Genomic DNA, 19,859 nt, shown 5'->3' on the forward strand with positions numbered 1-19,859 from the left:
ATAAGCAACAGATTTCAATTTATTTGAACAATTGCTCTCATAAAATCTATATGCTTCACAGCTCATCAAGATTTTCCCCATACCCAACCAAGGTTAATATCCCTTAGAGCTGTCCCATTCTAGTACAGTTACACACAGATGTGCCATTCTGAAATCAGTGCAGCTTACAACAAAAATACTCCTTTACTAGAGTGACAATGATTTCATATCTAAAATATACCAGACTTTTCAAAGGTTGAAATACATAGTCTTCCCCACCCCGGCTTCCTTGCTTAAACAGGACACAGCAGAGTTGTAAGAGCATTTATTATAAATGGGCACATCAGCTCTCACAGATGTGGAACAAGAACCATTAGTGCTTGCTCCACACGAGGTCTTTCATTAACCTGAAGCTTTTGATTTCTTTCTGGCAGCAAACCACTCATCACTTTTATCTGCCGCCATTGCCTGTAGGAACAGAAATAGGATATGCATTTGTTCCAAGTCTGAGGAACAAAGGATACAATCTGCTTTGCAACTCACTTCACCGTCCACAGTGAAAATATTATCATTCAGTGCAGAGCACCTTGTTCAACATGACAGGAGATGCTATGAGTACAGAGTCATTGCTTGGTGATCCTCAATATGCACAGTAAAGATCTGCAAAGTGTGCAGCTGGGAAGTGTGGGTGGCTGCTGCTAAGCGAGCAGGAATCGTGTGTGCCAGGCTGTGGGTCTTTGGTAGAACAAGAATCTGTATGTGTGTGTGTGTGTGTGTGTGTGTGTGTGTGTGTCTGTGTACATGCGCGCACGTGCACATGCCAATCATGGGTCTTGAACTCAGGACCTGGGTACTGTCCTTGAGCTTTTTTGCTCAAGGCTAGTACTCTACCACTCGAGACACAGCTGCACTTCTGACTCTTTGGTGGTTAACTGGAGATAAGAGTCTTACAGACTTTCTTTCCCAGGTTGGCTTCAAACTGCAATCCTCAGCTCTCAGTTTCCTGAGTAGCTAAGATTACAGGCATAAGCCACCAGAACATGACAGCTAAGAAAACCTTTAAAAAACAAAATGTACATGGTGTAAGTGAACTGAACACCTCAGGGGTGGTAAGGGGTATGAGGGACAATTTAACAAACAGTACAAGAAATGTATCCAATGCCTAACGTATGAAACTGTAACCTAACTGTACATCAGTTTTATAATAAAAACTTAAAAACAAACAAAAAAAACCCAAAATGTACAGCAAATGGAACTCTCATATGTTTAGCATAGCCCTGTAATCTTAGGGAACATGCTCAAACACCAGAGGATACCTAAATAGTATCTATAATGCTTTCTCATCCTTACCTTTTTTGTGGGGATGAGATGGAACCCAGGGCCTTGTGCTTGCTAGGCCAACAATGTACCACTGAGCTACCCTGAACCCCTGCTTTTGTCTTGGTAAGTATTTATCATATGCATCAGCCAAACTAGCACAAATTCCTTTTACATCATCAGAATTTTTTTTTTTTTTTGCCAGTCCTGGGGCTTGAACTCACGGCCTAAGCACTGTCCCTGGCTTCTTTATGCTCAGGGCTAGCACTCTGCCACTTGAGCCACAGCGCCACTTCTGGTAGGGTTGTTCTTTTTTTTTTTTTTTTAATCTGAGCAGCAACATTATGTGACACTTTAAAACTTCCTTACTAAGTGAAGAACTTTCACCCTGTCACCTAAAAGAAGCACTACACAGCCTTCCTTTAGCATATTCAAATCAGCAGTACAACTTACTTTCATGTTTGGGGACTACTAATAAATAGAATAAGGGTTATTCGAAATTAAGCACTGACATACTGGGACAGTCTAATAAGATGCTATAAATTGACTAATGGGGGAGGAGGATCATAGAGTGTGGATACCTTGGACAAAAAAAGGACTCATGTCCCAGGTGGGGCAGAGGAGGACAGCAAGAGAGTTCATCATGCTGCTTAGAACAGAGGTGCTGCTCAGAACTTAAAATGCATATGAATAATTGAGTTCCACAATTTCAATTGGGATAGGGTTGACTACAGGAAACTGAACCACAGAAAGAAAAACTGTAGTTAGAGACTACTACTTTGGACAGCTGTTTGGCACTTTCACATAGAGTAAAAGCAATTCTAGCAGGTATTTACCCAACAGACATGAAATATGTACTACAAGAAGATTCAAACAAAAATATTCACAGCAGTCTTCCTTAGAATAGATAAAAATCTGGAAACAAACCAAATATTTTGTTACCATCACAACAATAAATCAGTTTTTATCCTATAAAAGCGAGTAACACGCAGCAAGGACAAAATAAATACAATCTATGTAATTACATGAAGGATCCTCAAAAATGTTTTGTTCAGGGAAACAAGCCAGGTACAAAAGAATATTTACTGAATGTGTCCATTTGTGCCCAAAACAAACAAGACTGATCTATGGTGCCAGAAATCAGAACAGCAGCTGCCTCTGGGTTGTGGTGTCAGAAAGATTGAAGGAAGGTCTTCTGATGCTACAGGAGAGGCACTCAAAGGAGAGGAGGCTTGTCAGTGGTATGGAAGCAAGAAGGGAAGAGTCACGCAAATTGGCCAACTGAGAACTTCTTAAGAGTCTACTTTGCTATGATAAAGCTTCAACAGGCCCCATTTTCTAATTTTTCTGTATTCACATTAACTGAGCCTCTATTCTGTCCACAACTTTCTAGGCTTCCTAGATAAATTCTATAGACAAATCTTCAGAGGCTGGGTGCTGGTGGCTTATGCCTGGAACTAGCTACTCAGGAGGCTGAGGATCAAGGTTCAAAGCCAGCCTGGACAGTAATGTTCTCTCTCTCTCTCTCTTTGCCAGTTCTGGGGCTTGAACTCTGAGCCTGAGCACTGTCCCTTAGCCTCTTGGTGCTCAAGGCTAGTGCTCTACTACCTGAGTCACAGTGCTACTTCCGGCTTTTTTGAGCAGTTTATTGGAGATGAGTCTCAAGGGCTTCCCTGCCTGGGCTGGATTTGGACCTTGGTCCTCAGGTCTCAGTCTCCTGAGTAGCTAGGATTACAAGCCTGAGCCATGGGTGCCGACTTGAGACTCTTATCTCCAACTAACCACCAGAAAAAACAGAAGTGGTGCTGTGGCTCAAAGTGGTAGAGCACTGGCCTTGAGTTCAAGCTCCATGACCAACCGAAAAAAAATTATTTTTCAGAGGATTGAAATAAATTGATTAAGGTTAATTACATAGGCACTAAATGATAGGACTGGGATAGACTGATTCATTCCTTTGGTCATTCAACAAAGTCTTCATTCCTTTATTCATTCAATAAAGTCTTCAGAGCAAGTGGCATATAGTGGCTCATGCCTTAATCCACGCTTCCTGGGAGGCTGAGGCACGACTGCCTGAGCCCAGGAGTTTAAAGCCAGCCTGGGAAACATGATATCCTAAGTTTAAATCATAAGAAAGAAAAGAAAAAGGGAGAAGGAAAGAAGGAAGGAAGAAAGGAAGGAAGGGAGGGAGGGAGGAAGGGAGAAAAAGAGGAAAGGAGGGACCAGAAGGGAAGCAAGGGCAGGAAGGGCTAGAGGCATGGCTCAAGTGTTAGCTGCCTAGCAAGCATGACACTGAATTCAAACCCCAGAACTGAAAAGAAAAAAAGAAAAGAAGGGATAGAAAGAAAAATATATTCAGAGAATATCTACTTCATTCCAAGTATACACTAGAAACTGGGATACACTAAGAAACTGCTGGGGCTGGGAATATGACATAGTGGTAGAGTGCTTGCCTTGTATACATGAAGCCCTGGGTTTGATTCCTCTGCACCACATATATAGAAAAGGCCACAAGTGGCGCTGTGGCTCAAGTGGTAGAGTGTTAGCCTTGAGCAAAAAGAAGCCAGGGACAGTGCTCAGGCCCTGAGTTCAAGCCCCAGGACTGGCAAGAAAAAAAAAAAACTGCTTCAAAAACCTCTGAAAAATCATTTTCTAGGACTAGAAAATAAATTTAAAAAGAACACAAGCACTTACTTTAATGACAAAATTCTAAGTGGGAGGTGAGAAGCAGAAATTGTAGATAATTATTATTATTTTGGTTATAGAGATTGATCCCAGGCTTCACACTTGCTAGGCAGATGATCTGCCACTTAAGCTGTAGACAAACTTTTTATTATTATTTTTTTGTTGGTCATGGGGCTTGAACTCAGGGTCTGGGTGCTGTCCTTGAGCTCTTTTGCTCAAAGCCAGTACTCTACCACTTTGAGCCACAGCACCACTTCCAGTTTTCTGGTGGTTAATTGAAATAAGAATCTCATAGACTTTCTTGCCTGCGGTGGCATCCAACTGTGATCAGATCTCAGCCTCCTGAAAAGCTAGGATTACAGGCATAAGCTACCGGCACCCAGCCTTGTAGACAAAGTTTGAAGGCAGAAATTTAACTATAAAGAAACTTGGGAGCTGAGGGCTAGTGGCTCAGGCCTGTAATCTGAGCTACTTGGGAAGCTGAGATCTGAGGATCGCAGTTCAACGCCAACCTGGGTAGGAAAGTCAGTGAGACTTTTTTTTTTTGGGGGGGGGGGCAGTCCTGGTGCTTGGACTCAGGGCCCGAGCACTGTCCCTGGCCTCTTCTTGCTCAAGGCTAGCACTCTGCCACCTGAGCCACAGGCGCCACTTCTGGCCATTTTCTGTATATGTGGTGCTGGGGAATCGAACCTAGGGCCTCATGTATACGAGGCAAGCACTCTAGCCACTAGGCCATATCCCCAGCCCTCAGTGAGACTTTTATCTCCAATTAACTACCCAAAAGCTGGAGGAGTAGTTGTGGCTCTAGTGGTAGAGAGTACTAGCTTTGAACAAAAAAAAAGCTAAGGCATAGTGCTTAGGCCCCACATTCCAAGCCTAGTATTGGTAGGTAGGTAAGAAGGAAAGAAGGAGAGAGAGAGAGAGAAAGAGAGAGAGAGAGAGAGAGGAAAGAAGGGAGGGAAGAAAGGAGGGAGGAAGGAGTCTTGTGGTAAATGCCTTTAATCCAGACATTTGAAAAACTGAAGCAGAAGGATCACAAATTCAAGGCCAGCCTATGAGTTTCAGCCTACTTTAGACTACATATTGAGAACCTGTATTAAACACAAGAGAGCCAGGGACCAGTGGCTCACGCCTATAATCTTAACTACTCTGGGGGCTGAGATCTGAAGATTGTTGTTCAAAGCCAGCCTAGGCAGGAAATTCTGTGAGACTCTTATCTCCAATAAACTACTCAGAAAAAGTTAGAAGTGGTGCTGTAGCTCAAGTGGTACAATACAAGCCAAGAGCAAAAGAAGTTCAGAGACAATGCCCGGGCCCGGAATTTAAGCCCAAGGACTGGCAAACATAAATAAAGAAACCACAAGAAAGAACAGAAACACACACACACACACACACACACACACACACACACACACACACACACACGAAATCTGAAGAAGTGATACAGAATGAAGAAAAAAAAATTTAAAGCCGAAAGCTACTGTGGCTTGTTTATGTGCCAATGAGAACAATCACTAGGGAAGAAAAGGCTGATGCTGTCAAGTGGAGAAAAGATAACCGAGCCCAGAATTTAAGCCCAAGGACTGGCAAACATAAATAAAGAAACCACAAGAAGAACAGAAACACACACACACACACAAGAAATCTGAAGAAGTGATACAGAATGAAGAAAAAAAAATTTAAAGCAGAAAGCTACTGGGGCTTGTTTATGTGCCAATGAGAACAATCACTAGGGAAGAAAAGGCTGATGCTGTCAAGTGGAGAAAAGATAACCGAGGACAAGAAACGCAGAGGGCTGGGACCCGGGGATCCCCATTCACTAAGCAGAAAAGTGGTGCCCACAGCAGTGTTGATCCTGAAGGCAGCCCAAAGCCACAGGAAGGGCAGATATAGGATCAGAGATGGCAATGAAGACATCAGCCGGGACTACAGAGTCACAACAGCAAAGGGATGTGGTTCTGATAGTGAGAACCTAGACTCTGGAGCTCTGGCCCCAGCCCAAACACATGCTTGCCACCTACATTGGGCCAATAATAACAGAAGTATAGAAATGAGACTCACATCATCCAGTAATTTGCTTCCATTTGGATCCATCTTAGAAAGTTCTCGAAAAGCTTCATCACCAACAAAGCAAATTTCATGTCCATCCTTTATCAATAAAGAGAAAAGTACTTTGGCAAAAAACATCTCTTGAAGAAAGCCCTGACCAGCTGGTCCCCTTGTTAAGTAATACTCACAGGGTCAGCCAGAATGACCACTTGCACTGTTGACTTGCCTGGCGTGTCCAGACTCACCAGAGGAGTCAGGATCTTCTGCTTCTCCCTTTTCATCAAGTCCTCCAAGTGTGGCAACTTGAGGAAAGCAAGAAGGCAAGGTGAGCAAGGGATATGGATGAGGTTTATGGTGAGGCCCTCATTTGCCCTACAATATCTGGTCAGAATCAAGGCGCCACTTGTTTGATTTTATTATCTCAATGTTCTTGAAACAATCATCAAACTTAATACCAAAGGCACAATCAGAATGAACCTAAAGCAAAAAGGGCAAGGTTCTCCACTGGGTTGATCTAACAAGTGACAGAGCCTTCACAAATGATCGGGTTGTCACACATTACCTCTTTCTGGGGACAAGAAAAGGCAATTCTTCCAAAGGCAGCGGCGTGATCCACTGTACCCTTGATGCCCTGAAGCTCCAGCTTACACTGAAAAGAAATAAGAACATGGGCTTGTGCTTTCAGACAGGTAGTTTATGAGAAACAAGCAAACAAAAACAACTAAAACCTCTCAAAGCTTGGTGTTAGTGGCCCATTCCTGTAATCCTAGCTACTCAGGAGGTTGAGATCTAAGGATTATAGTTCAAAGCCAGCTTGGGCAGAAAAGTCTGTGAGACTCATCACCAATTAACCATCCAAAAGTCAGAAGTAGAACTGTGGCTCAAGTGATAGAGCAATATTAGCCTTGAGCAAAAAAGCTCAGGGACAGCGCCCAACCCCAGGACTTGTGCAAAACCAAAATCAAACAAACCCTCCAAGCCCAGGGCTAGTGACTCATGCCTATAACCTAGCTACTCAGGAGGCTAAGATCTGAGGATGGAATTTAAAACCAGGCCAAGCAGAAATGTCCAAGAGACTGTATCTTCAATAAACCAGATTTGGGGGGGGGGGGGGGGGAGAAAGCTGAATTAGACATATGGCTCAATTGGTAGAATACCATTGAGAGTCCCTGAGTTCAAATTTCAGATCTAGCACAAAAAACAAACAAAAACCTCAAAACAATACTAAAGCCAGGCAACAGTGACTTATACCTATAATACTAGCTACTCGGGAGGCTGAGAGCTAAGGATCATTGCTCGAAACCAGCACAGGCAGAAAAGTCCAGGAGACTCTTATCTCCAATTAACCACCAGAAAACCAGAAGTGGCACTATGGCTCAATGTGGTAGAGCACTAGCCTTGAGTGAAAAAGCTCAGGGACAGTGTTAGAGCCTCAGGACTGACCAAAAAAAAAAAATAAATAAAAGAGAGAGAGAAAACTAAAGGAATACAGTACAAATTAAGTCTCTCTCCTACTCTTATCACAGAGGCAACCATTATTTTCTATGTATCTTGCTAGACACATTGCATACATTTCTTTTACACAAATTCAAATGTTAGTACCATTTACACATAATTCCATTCCTATTCTTCTCCACTTAATGTTACCACATAAGGCTTGCCTTACTCTTTTTGATAGCTGTATCCATCTGGTGAGTGAATAAAAAGTTGAAATATTCCTCTGATCTAGACATGGAGGCTTTTATCTTTTGCTATTATAATCAATAACTGATTAACTCATAGAATGGTTTAAACTTGCTACCTAAGCCACTATCAAAATGAACTTAAGTATACACTAATGCATAAATATGATAAGTATAATCTACAAAATGACAAAGAATAGAATGTCTGGAAAAAGTATAAGGACTAATTCAGGTTCAAATGCTAGTTATTAAAAATATGCATGGAAATAGATCATGTATAAATCTTGTCTATATCTCTTCTGACTAAGCAATTCTACTTTCTAGGGTTTTATGCTTGCTAGGGACATGTGCTCTACCATTTGCCCTTTCTCCTCTTCCCCTTCCCTTTCTTCCCCTCCCCTCTCTTGCAGTGCTTAAGACTAAATCCAGGTCCTCAAGTTTGCTAGCATTTATCCATACCCTAGCCCATTCCCCTTCTAAAAGACTATATCCCCATATAGAAGCAGAGGTAGTTTCTAAGTGGTAAGGTTATTACAATCTTGTACTTTCTTCTTTCTGTTTGTCTGTATAAATACTCAACTACTGTGAAGAAGCTTTGGGAACAACCTTCATGTTAATTTTATTTGTAAGCTAAACTGAAAATAAGAACTGTTATGTTTCTTTAAGATCACTCACCTGATTATCAGCATAGCCCAGCAAAGCCCTTTGTGTCTGCTCATCTTGTTCATAAATCTTCATTCCCAGCAGATTAGACCAGTAGTTCAAGGACTTTTGAAGATCAGACACTGCTAGAGTTACTTTTAATACTGGATCTGTAGAATAATAAAACAGCAGAGATTTGTTAGTTCAGTGGAATAGATTTTTAAAAGGCCAAAACAGTTTCAAACATCTGTAAGAACTTAGTTTATAGGGCTAGGATGTAGGGTGGTGCTGGATTGTATGCCCAGAATGCACAATGTCTTAGGTTTGATTTCCAGAATATGTTCAGCTGGGTGCAGGTGGCTCACACCTATAAACCTAGTTACTCAGGAGCCTGAGCTCTGAAGATCACAGTTCAAAGCTAGCCTAGGAAGTTCTTAAGACTTTGATCTCTAATTACTACCAAAAAGCTGGAAGTGGAGCTATGGCTCAAGTGGTAGAGCACTAGCTTGAGCATAAATGCTCAGGAACATTGCCCAGGTCCTGACTTCATCTCTAGGACCAGCACAAAAAACAAAACAAAAGGGGCTGGGAATATGGCCTAGTGGCAAGAGTGCTTGCTTCCTACACATGAAGCTCTTGGTTCGATTCCCTAGCACCACATATATGGAAAACGGCCAGAAGGGGCGCTGTGGCTCAGGTGGCAGAGTGCTAGCCTTGAGCGGGAAGAAGCCAGGGATAGTGCTCAGGCCCTGAGTCCAAGGCCCAGGACTGGCCAAAAAAAAAAAAAAAACACACACACACACAAAACAAAACAAAACAAAACAAAAGTTGCCTTGTATACATGAGGCCCTGGGTTCAATTCCCCAGCACCACATATACAGAAAATGGCCAGAAGTGGCACTGTGGCTCAAGTGGCAGAGTGCTAACCTTGAGCAAAAAGAAGCCAGGGACAGTGCTCAGGCCCTGAGTCCAAGCCCCAGGACTGGCCAAAAAAAAAAAAAAAAAAGAAAACAAAACAAAACAGCCACATGCTTGTGGCTCACACCTCTAATCCTAGCTACTTGGGAAGCTGAGATCTGAGGATCTGTTTCAAAGTCAGCAAGGGTAGAAAAGCCTGTGAGATTCTAATCTCCAAATAACTACCAGAAAAACAGAAATGGAGCTGTGGCTCAAAGTGGCAGAGTGCGAGTCTTGAGCAAAAGAGCTCAGGGACAGCTCCCAAGCCCTGAATTCAAGCCCCATGATGGACAAAAATAAAGAAAAGAATACATTCAACAAATGGCAGTAAGATAATCACTTGGTGAAAAAAAAAAGTACATATGTAAATTAAATAGAAAAATGTGAGTCAAAGGACTAAATTTAAGAATGAAATGAGGGAAATAATAAATACAGGTAATCAGGTGATGAATTATACAAGTTTGTGTTGAAGGAAGAATTTTCATTCTTTTTTCCTTTTTGGTGTTAGTACTGGGGCTTGAGCTTAGGGCTAGGTGCTGTCCATTAGCTTTTTCTGCTCAAAGCTAGTGCTCTACCACTTGAATCACACTTCCACGTCTAGCTTTTTGGTGATTAATTGGAGACAAGTCTCACAAACTTCCCTGTTTGGGTTTGGCTTCAAACTATGGTCCTCAGATCTCAGCTTCCTGAGTAGATAGGATTAGAGATGTGGGCCACTGGCACTTGGTAGAGTTTTCTTTAAATCTTACTTCAAAGATTAAAAACCATGAAGAACAAAAGCCTGTTGGGTTAATGACACAAAATGGAAAATTCATGAATAGTCCAAGAAAGAATTATCAGGCTGGGCATGTAGCTCAATGTAGAGCACTTGCCTAGCATGTGCAGGGCCTCGGGTTTCATTTCTAGCACTGAAAACAAATAGATAAATAAATAAAACTACAATGAAAATTAAAGAGTAAACAACAAAGTAGGGGAAAAGTTTTATACCTATAAAGTACAGGACAAAGAATAATATATAAACCATGTTTAAGTTCTCATAGGAAAAAGATGAAAATCCCAGAAAATTGGTAAAAGACACAAAGTGGTAATCCACAAAAGACATTTTTTTTCCCCAGTCCTGGAGCTTGAACTCAGGGCCTGAGCACTGTCGCTGAGCTTCTTTTGCTCAAGGCTAGCACTTTACCACTTGAGCCACAGCGCCACTTCTGGTTTTTTCTGTTTATGTGATGCTGAGGAATCAAACCCAGGGCTTCATGCATGCTAGGCAAGCACTTGTACCACTAAGCCACATTCCCAGCTCCCTCCATCTGACAAATAACTCTATTGGACACAAAACTATTTTTTCATTATCAGTATTTTTTTCTCTTGACAAATAATTTTAAAAGTTATGTTTGCTGTTTTATTTCGGGGAGGGAAACTAATCATGTATATGGTAGAATGTAAGATAGTTCACTTCTGGACAAGAATTTCATAGAATGTATCAAAATCTTTAAAAATGTACATTGCTGACATAGCAAGTCCATTTTCAGCAATTCAAAAAATAAATGTGAATTTGTGAAGACATTCCCACAGTGTTGCCCAGAACAATGAGACATTGGGAACAACAGAAACATCCAACAATACAGAATTGTTTAGTTTCCCACAGCAATGGGATTCTTCCAAAGGCTTACAGAAGAGATAGATCATTATATATTCTGAAAAGATTAGAAAGATATACTCTGAAATGTTCACAGTAGTTATTTTTGAGCATGTGGGTACTATTTTCTTTTTTTGTGTGTCCGTGCAAGAAAAACAATCTAATATTTGTAAAAAGAAAAAAAATGTTACACACTAACACTCAGCACTTATACTGGGATGAAGTTCAGTCATAAGCATGCTTGGCATGCTTGAGGCCAAAGGTTCAATACCCAGCTCAAAAAAGAAAATCCTCAAAGTAGAATAGCTAGCCAGGTACAGTGGCTCAAGCTTGTCATTCTAGCTACATAGGAGATGTAAATCTGGAGAATTAAAGTTCAAGGTCAGTAGAGAAAAATCTTCATGCCAACAACAACAAAACAAAAAAAAAAAGGGAAGAAAGAAAAAAAATCTCTGTGAGATTCCATCTCAACCAACTGCTGGGGACAACAGTACATATGTACCAATCATTCTAGCTATGAGGAAAAATACAAATGGAGGACTGGAGTCTAGGAAGAAAATAGAAAAATAACCAGGGCTGGAGGTGTGGCTCAAGTGGTAAAGGCCCTATCTAGCAAGTGCAAAGCCCTGAGCTCAAACCAGAGTACAACAAACAAACAAACAAATAAAATAAATAAATAAAATTAAGAGGAGGAAAGCATGGATTTTGCCAACCACCCGAGCCTCTGGGGAATGTCTGACATTTTGGACTTAGAGAAGAGGAACCTTGGAAAATCCCAGAGGATTCTAATCTCTAGGCCACTGTGTATTCTTGGATTCGTAAGCTTATGATCTAACATTAGGGAAAACTTTTCTTACTGTAAAGTGAGCATATTGTAAAGAAGGACAATGTCATAACTAGCCACAGTGTTTCTTCCTGCAGACTCAATTTTTGTTTTCTCCACTGATTTCAAAATCAATAAATTTCAGTTGACACAGAGCCTTAAGGGATGTGGAGACACAAATGAGAGCAATTAGGCCAAAGTACAGAGAATGCCAGAGAGACCACAGAACTTGCTGTATTAGAAACAGGGACTTAGTCCACCAAAGGGTTGTCATTCTAGAAGACAAAAACATTTTAGGATTTTGTTTGTTTGCCAGTCCTGGGGCATGATGAGGCTCAGGGCCTGGGCACTGTCCCTGGCTTCTTTTTGCTCAAGGCTAGCACTCTACCACTTGAGCCACAGCACCACATCTGGCCTTTTCTATATATGTAGTGCTGAGGAATCGAACCCAGGGCTTCATGCATGCTAGGCAAGCACTCTACCACTAAGCCACATTCCCAGCCCATTTTAGAATTTTGAAGCTCTATATGAGTCAGGCTGAGGATCCCTTATCTGAAATTCATGAGACCAAAAGTGTCTCAGACTTTGGAAAATCTACACAGAACTCTCCATTAGCAGTCCCTAATCCAAAAATTCAAAATCTGAAACTTTTTGGCAAATAACATGGTAGTCAAGGCATGGTATTTTAGGTTTTAGAGCATTTGGAAGTTTTGGAATAGGGATACTGAAATATAAAAATTGTCCAGTAGAGTTGGTTAAATAAGGTAAGGTTTAACAGTATATAAAATAATTTCCTACCATCAAAAATAACTGTAAAAATCCCTGAAGTCACTGGTGAAGTACAGAAATATCCTTTCAGTAAGTCCCACGCAGCAAGTCTAACCTCCCACATAAGAATGGATTGTTTTTTGTTTTTTGGGTGTTTTGTTTTTGCCGAGTACCAGATGAAAATCAAGTGCATTAAACACTGTAAGCAGACTCAGCACTTGAGACCTGAGGCACACAGTGGAGGGAAGAATTTGCCGTGCATAACTCAGGTCTTACAGGCATACACTCACTGAATGAAAAAGCAGTCAGAGTTGCCCTTCCTCTTCACCAGCATTTTACTTCTTTTCTGCCTTTGTTTATTCATTCACTTATTTTTATTACAAAGGCTGTTTAAATAGCAGGAATTAAATACCCATGGTAAGAACATCTCTTCAGTGAAGAAAAACACAGCTTTCCAGGTTCCCTCCTGCTCTGGGAAGCAGTCAGTGCGGTGTACTGACTTTGCTTGCATCTTCCAGCAAAGAGGACCAATCCCAGCATTTAGGAAACTGACCCCCAGGGCTGGGAATATGGCCTAGTGGCAAGAGTGCTTGCCTCATATACATGAAGCCCTGGGTTCGATTCCCCATCACCACATATATAGAAAATGGCCAGAAGTGGTGCTATAGTTCAAGTGGCAGAGTCCTAGCCTTGAACAAAAAGAAGCCAGGGACAATGCTCAGGCCCTGAGTTTAAGCTCCAGAACTGGCAAAAAAAAAAAAAAAAGAAAAAGAAAAAAGAAAAAAAAGAAACTGACCCCCAGCTCAACGGGTATAGCTGGCAGGTCAGGGATAATATTAGCTCTCTTGCGAGTGACTGATTTACAAAGTCAGCTAAAGAATTCATGAAACTTTTTCTCTGTTCTTTTAAAAGAGCAGTAAGAGCTGGTAGGTCACACCTGTAATCCTAGCTACTCATGAGGCTGAGATCTGAGGATCACGGTTTGAAGCCAGCCCAGGTAGGAAACTGTGAGACTCTCATCTCCAATTAAGTACCAGAAAAAGCTGGAAATGGAGCTGTGGTTCAAGTGGTAGAGCACTAGCCTTGAGCAAAAACGCACAGGGACAGGGGGCCTTGGCCCTGAGTTCAAGCTCCAGGACAAGTACACATGCACATGCATGTACACACATGCATGTACACACACACACCCAGAAAGAGAGAGAGAGAGAGAGAGAGAGAGAGAGAGAGAGAGAGAGAGAGAGAGAGAGAGAGAGAGAGAGGAGAGAGAGAAAGGAACAGTAAACCAATTCTCTCTCCTATCTTAAGAGAATTTGGGAGGATGTAGCCCCAACTTTTACTGGCAGCCATCCTACATTCATGATGGGACCAAGTCTAAGAGAAATATACCAAGTACAGAGAAAACCAGGAGAGAAAAATTGCATTCTTGATACCATGGCTGAAGCTGCTGAATCAATAGGCCCTGAATCTTTCCTAAATACCTGCCAAGCTAGTTAAAAATCTGGTTCTTGATTGAGTTAGGTTTTCTGTTATTTAGAGTGGAGAGAATCCTAAATAGACACATTATCTCTAGTGCACAAGTCTACATCCCCAACACATTAATGTACTAAGATGAGAGTAAAATTTCTCAGGGAACAGGTAAAACCACCAGTTTGTGAAGGACATGCCCTGTCAATATAGAAAAGATTATACTAAAGAACTGCAGCTTCTTCTCCCCTTCTATCAAAGATGCCTTTACATATAAGTTTTTACCAGGCCGGGTGTAATTACCTGACTGAGAAAGACTCTGATTCTGTAAATAGAACTTATATCCTCCTGGGGCCTTAATTTCAAAAACGCCTTCTTCAACTTCCTTGAGTGGCCACTCCAGCTTCCTGGCATTGCTGACAGCCTGGCTAGAAGCAACTGTGATTCCCTGAGGCAGACAATAAAACACCCACATAAACACAAGAGATCTTTTACACAATAAAGAGTCAAAATCCCAACACCTTCATGTCAAATCACCTAAGATTTGACAATCAGAATCTCCAAGTAATTTTTCAAGTAGGTTTTTCAAGTTTCCTCTCACAAAGTTAAAGACCTTTTGGGATGATTGGACAGAATTTCAAATGTCCAAAAGTGAAGTTCAATCCATTTGATACCAAAATTAATGACTACAAATTTTCAGGGTCTGGCCAGAGTTTTCATCTTACCTTGACCTGCCAGCTACTATTTGAAATGATTTTTTTATTTTTGCTGTGTGTGTGTGTGCATGCGCACATGCTCATGCACACATGTGTAGTTCTAGGGATTAACCCAGAGCCTGTGTGTGCTAGTCAAGTGCTGTGTCACTGAGCTATATCCTCTGATCGATCTGTGTGTGTGTGTGTGTGTGTGTGTGTGTGTGTATTTTTTTTTTTTTTTTTGCTAGTCCTGGGGCTTGGACTCAGGGCCTGAGCACTGTCCCTGAGCTTCTTTTTGCTCAAGGCTAGCACTCTGCCACTTAAGTCACAGAGCCACTTCTGTTTTGTTCTGTTTATATGGGGCTGAGGAATCCAACCCAGGGCTTTGTGCATGCTAGGCAAGCACTCTACCGCTAAGCCACATTCCTAGCCTGATCTTTATATTTTATTTTATTTTATTTATTTATTTTTTTTTGCCAGTCCTGGGCCTTGGACTCAGGGCCTGAGCACTGTCCCTGGCTTCTTCCCGCTCAAGGCTAGCACTCTGCCGCTTGAGCCACAGCACCGCTTCTGGCCGTTTTCTGTATATGTGGTGCTGGGGAATCGAACCTAGGGCCTCGTGTATCCGAGGCAGGCACTCCTGCCACTAGGCCATATCTCCAGCCCCTGATCTTTATATTTTAAACAAAAAAAAAAATTAGGGCTGGGAATATGGCCTAGTGGCAAGAGTGCTTGCCTCCTACACATGAAGCTCTTGGTTCGATTCCCTAGCACCACATATATGGAAAACGGCCAGAAGGGGCGCTGTGGCTCAGGTGGCAGAGTGCTAGCCTTGAGAGGGAAGAAGCCAGGGAAAGTGTTCAGGCCCTGAGTCCAATGCCCAGGACTGGCCAAAAAAAAAAAAAAGTTAAGCCAACTATGAAGCACTCTAAATTTAATCACAGTACCTAATAATGAATAAGGCAGCTTCATTTCTAACCTGGATTATTACAATCCTCTCTATTGCATTCCTGCCAACTCTGCAGCCATAGTACACGTCAAAATGCAACCTATAGCCTGTTCTCAAGACAGCTGTCACACCTTGTTTAGCCTCTGCTCAAAACCCTTGATAGCTCTTCATTTTACTTGGTTTGTTCATAATGGCCTTTTTTTTTTTTAAGACAAGTTCTAGGTAGACCAGGTTGGCCTCCAACTCAAGATCTTGCAGCCAGTGCTAGAACTATAGGCATGTATCAACACACTTAGCTCCCTGCCATTTCTGACCCTTCCCTTGAGACATTCCCTTGCTCTCTCTATTCCAGCCACACTGGCATCAATGCTTTTGCAAAGTCTCTCTCCTTCAACACACACACGGCTAACTTCCTTACTTGCTTTGAATTTTTGCTCCAGTGTCATCTCCTTCACTGACACACTACTTCAAATTACAACAAGCTATCTGCCAACCAAAATTTTTCTGGGACCGTGATATTTACCATGAAGTCATTGCCAAGCTTGTAGTCTCCAATGCCATAATTGTATGTTAGTTCTGCAACAAAATGATCATCCTCGGGCCCAAAGCCCACCATCGTTTTACTCCATTTCCCATCATAAGGCCTAGACAAAGGAAAGTAAATGACTGCAATGATCACAGGCAAAATCTGCTTCAGACTTCTCTTAGAGAACTACTGGACAGAGAAGTGGGCAGCCCCTTCCTGTCCACAGAGCCTAACAGGATGAGATGACCTCAGATGGTCACTTTGTAGTGTTCATGAGCCCAACTATTACTTACCTCATCTATTTCCTATGTTTACTTGAGGGAAAGATGTGTTTACATTTTCTTTAAAGCAGGGAAAGGAATCCTAAAGGCAATTTTCCAATCTGACTTTATTTTTTTCCTATATCAATGGAGAAGAATGCAAATCACAATGGGCTTTGGAATTTTTCCACTTGTTATGAATCCTAAGCTTTGAAAACTACTGTTTTATCCAGAGCATATATCTGTGTTTGTAGCATAATATAAAAATATATCTGCTCTTTGCTTTTCTTTTCCCAGAGCTCCTAAAAGCCTTAGAATTTGCTGATAGAGTTGTGTTTTGTGGTTCATAATGAACCCTCCCTTGAGGGTTGAGGCCCCTTGATAGCCTTAGGATGAAGTTGCTGGTTGTCAGAAAGGTCCAGTGGTTAGAGGATTAGAACTTCTAGCCCCACTCACCTTTGGGAAAGGAAAGTGCTGAAGATTAAGCTTAATCTTATTAATTTACGTAAGTTTATGCAAAAGCTACTAAACAATGAGATTTAATGAACTTCTGTGCTGCCAAACACATGGAGGTACCGGGAAGTTGACATACTCAGGGATAGATATGAAAACTCTGTGGGTCTTCTCTCCCACACCTTGCTCCACACATCTGTTCTCTTTGGCTCTTCCTGACTTGTATCTGTCACAGTAATCCAGGAAGTATAAATAGTGTTTTCCTGAGTTGTGTGAGCCTTCCAACAAATAAAACATGAGGAAGGAGTTGTGGGAATCCCAGATTTATAGCCATCCAGCCAGCAATACCAGAGGCCTGGATTTGTGATTGGCATCTGAAGTGGGGACAGTCTTGTGGGACTAAGCCCCTACCTCGTGGGATCTGACCCTAACTCCAAGTAGATAAAACAAATTGAATAAAATCCATCACCTGGCTGATGGTATTCAAAGGTAGAAAGTTGCTTAGTGTAACAGGAGTATTGTGTAAAAGTGCAGAGAAGTGTTTTCCAAATTTGCTCCATAATTTACTGCCTCCTTAATTAGCCCCACTGCCTTATACTCACTCTGACAAACTGCCATTTGTTCTGGGGGTATTTTTTTCAGCTCCTAAAAGAGATTTTAAGATATAAGGTATCATACCCATTACACATAGCCTTGCAGCCTTCTTCAAATTCTTCATGCCGAAGAACCTGGTAAAGAAATCAGAATAAATTACAAAGTTTTATTGTATTACAAATGTCACATATAGTACAAACTAAAAGGTAGAAAATATAGATATTATCATTTATAACCTTTATTAAAAATAAAAGGGGCTGGGAATATGGCCTAGTGGCAAGAGCACTTGCCTCGTATACATGAAGCCCTGGGTTCAATTCCCCAGCACCACATATATAGAAAATGACCAGAAGTGGTGCTGTGGCTCAAGTGGCAGAGTGCTAGCCTTGAGCAAAAAAAGAAGCCAGGGACAGTGCTCAGGCCTTGAGTCCAAGCCCCAGGACTGGCAAAAATAATAATAATAATAATAAAATAAAAGGAAAATTATACCTTTCCCAAAAGTAGTAGAAGTGAAGAACAGCTTGAAATGTCTCTATAACCCTAGCTACTAAGGAAGCTGAGATCTGAGGATCACTGAAGCCAGCAAGGGTGGGGGTAAGAAAACCAGTAAATCTCTTATGTCCAACTAACTATAAAAAACAAAACAAGAGCTGGGGATATGGCCTAGTGGGCAAGAGTGCTTGCCTATGTATACATGAAGCCCTGGGTTCAATTCCCCAGCACCACATATACAGAAAATGGCCAGAAGTGGCGCTGTGGCTCAAGTGGCAGAGTACTAGCCTTGAGCAAAAACAAGCCAGGGACAGTGCTCAGGCCCTGAGTACAAGGCCAGGACTGGCAAAAAACTACAACAAAAACAAAAACAAACAAACAAAAAACAAAACACAACACAGAAGTGGAGCTGTGGTTCCAGTGGTAGAGCACTAGCCCCAGGACCAGCATCATAAATAAAACATACATACCAACATACAGAACAGCTTGACACCAAGAGTCAGGCTACCAAACAAGCTGTGACATCTCTTTAAGGTTAGGTTAGGAAGCAGTGCTGTATTGTGAAAAAAGTGTCATCCTCAGCACTAGAGAAGTCAGATTTGCAACTCTGGCTGACATGTAGTAGTGTGTATCCCTGAGTAATCTGAGTCTCAGTTTCCTAATATGGTGGTGAAATGGATAACCTGCTCCCAATTTCCATTCTTATATCACCCGACCATAAGCTCTTAGGACAGGTAACAAGGAAATTGCATCTTTGTTGCCAGAGCTCAAAATAGGAACCTCAAACAGCAGATATTAAACTTACAATGAAGGCTGTAACTCCTTTTGAATGCCACATCTCCTGGACTGTGTCTATAGTATACCATCTCTACAACAAACAATTCCTCCTGAAAAAGCCTTCCTCATTGATGTGGAGTTCCCCAATAACTTCCACCTAAGTAACCCCAGCAGAACCACAGGTTGGAGACAGGTCTCAGAGTACTGTGGAGAATGGATTTTGACCCTCTAATCAGCTCTGGCTTGTTGCAAGCAAGTAAAAGATTTTGTACATACCCCTTGATAAATGCGCTTTCTCTCTTTATCTAGTTGTTGTTTGCTTTGGGGTTTTCTGTTTTTGTTCCAATACTGGAGTTTGAACACAGGGTATCAAGCTCAAACTCTTGCTTAGCTTTTTCCACTCAAAGCTGGTGCTCTACCACTTGAGCCACACCTCCACCTCTGTTTTATTTTTTTGCTTTTTATTAGTTGGAGATAAGAGTCTCTTGGATGTACCCCAGCTGGATTCGAATCGCAATCCTAAGATTCCAGCCTCCTGATTTACAGGCGTGAGCCACCAGCTCCCAGCAATAGATGAACTTTAAATATGCTGATTATCTTAACGGAAAGGCTCCAAGCCTGAGGAGACTATGTTATTAAGCAGAGTCTTACATAAATTTTTGCATGTCTTTCCCAACAGACTGTGAAGCTACCCATGGGCAGAAGCGCGATAAACACTTGTAAGAGAAGTCAAAGATCGTGTGCATATCGCTGACACGTGGATCCTCTCTGAAAGGCTACTTAATTCGTAACCAGGGGCCCACAAGGCCTCCTAAAGCTGAAACACCTCAGTGCCACAGCCGAGTTCTCGGCCTACATCCGACACCCCACGGCTGAGGTTCACAACACATCCATTCCGAACCCGCTCCGCCAGGTGCAGCTCAGCACCCTGCCCAGCCTTGCGCGCCCCCGTCGGCCCAGACCCGCACCTTCATCCCCAGGACATCCCGAAAGAAACGTGCCGTCTGGGAACGGTTTCCCACTTTGAATACGAAGTGCAGAGCTCGGCGAGCACCCATGACTCCCACCGCCAAAGCGACGTCACTCGCAGGACGCCGCCCCGCCCACAGGTGGC

General features: G+C 42.1%; 1 protein-coding gene across 1 annotated transcript; it reads right to left on the minus strand.

Annotated features, from left to right (window-relative positions):
* Positions 1–160: 160 nt before the first annotated feature.
* On the minus strand, positions 161–19,844 carry Glod4 (glyoxalase domain containing 4). Its single transcript, XM_048366084.1, has 9 exons — positions 19,714–19,844; positions 17,561–17,610; positions 16,167–16,287; positions 14,303–14,447; positions 8,385–8,521; positions 6,590–6,676; positions 6,216–6,329; positions 6,040–6,126; positions 161–447 (listed from the first exon to the last, which is right to left on the minus strand). The coding sequence occupies exons 1-9, from the start codon at positions 19,801–19,803 to the stop codon at positions 382–384; spliced, it is 897 nt and encodes a 298-aa protein (XP_048222041.1). The 5' UTR covers positions 19,804–19,844; the 3' UTR covers positions 161–381.
* Positions 19,845–19,859: the final 15 nt, after the last annotated feature.

Source organism: Perognathus longimembris, chromosome 17 (assembly GCF_023159225.1).
Source record: "Perognathus longimembris pacificus isolate PPM17 chromosome 17, ASM2315922v1, whole genome shotgun sequence".
In the NCBI taxonomy this organism is placed as follows: Eukaryota; Metazoa; Chordata; class Mammalia; order Rodentia; family Heteromyidae; genus Perognathus; species Perognathus longimembris.

Bases quoted from the DNA above. Each gene is read 5' to 3' on its own strand.
- Glod4 (XM_048366084.1), bottom strand. From the start codon at position 19,803: ATGGGTGCTCGCCGAGCTCTGCACTTCGTATTCAAAGTGGGAAACCGT. The intron at 14,448-16,166 runs GTAAATATCACG...TGTCTGCCTCAG, and splicing joins AGCTTGGCAATGACTTCATG to GGAATCACAGTTGCTTCTAG. The intron at 6,127-6,215 runs GTGAGTATTACT...TTATTGATAAAG, and splicing joins TGGTCATTCTGGCTGACCCT to GATGGACATGAAATTTGCTT.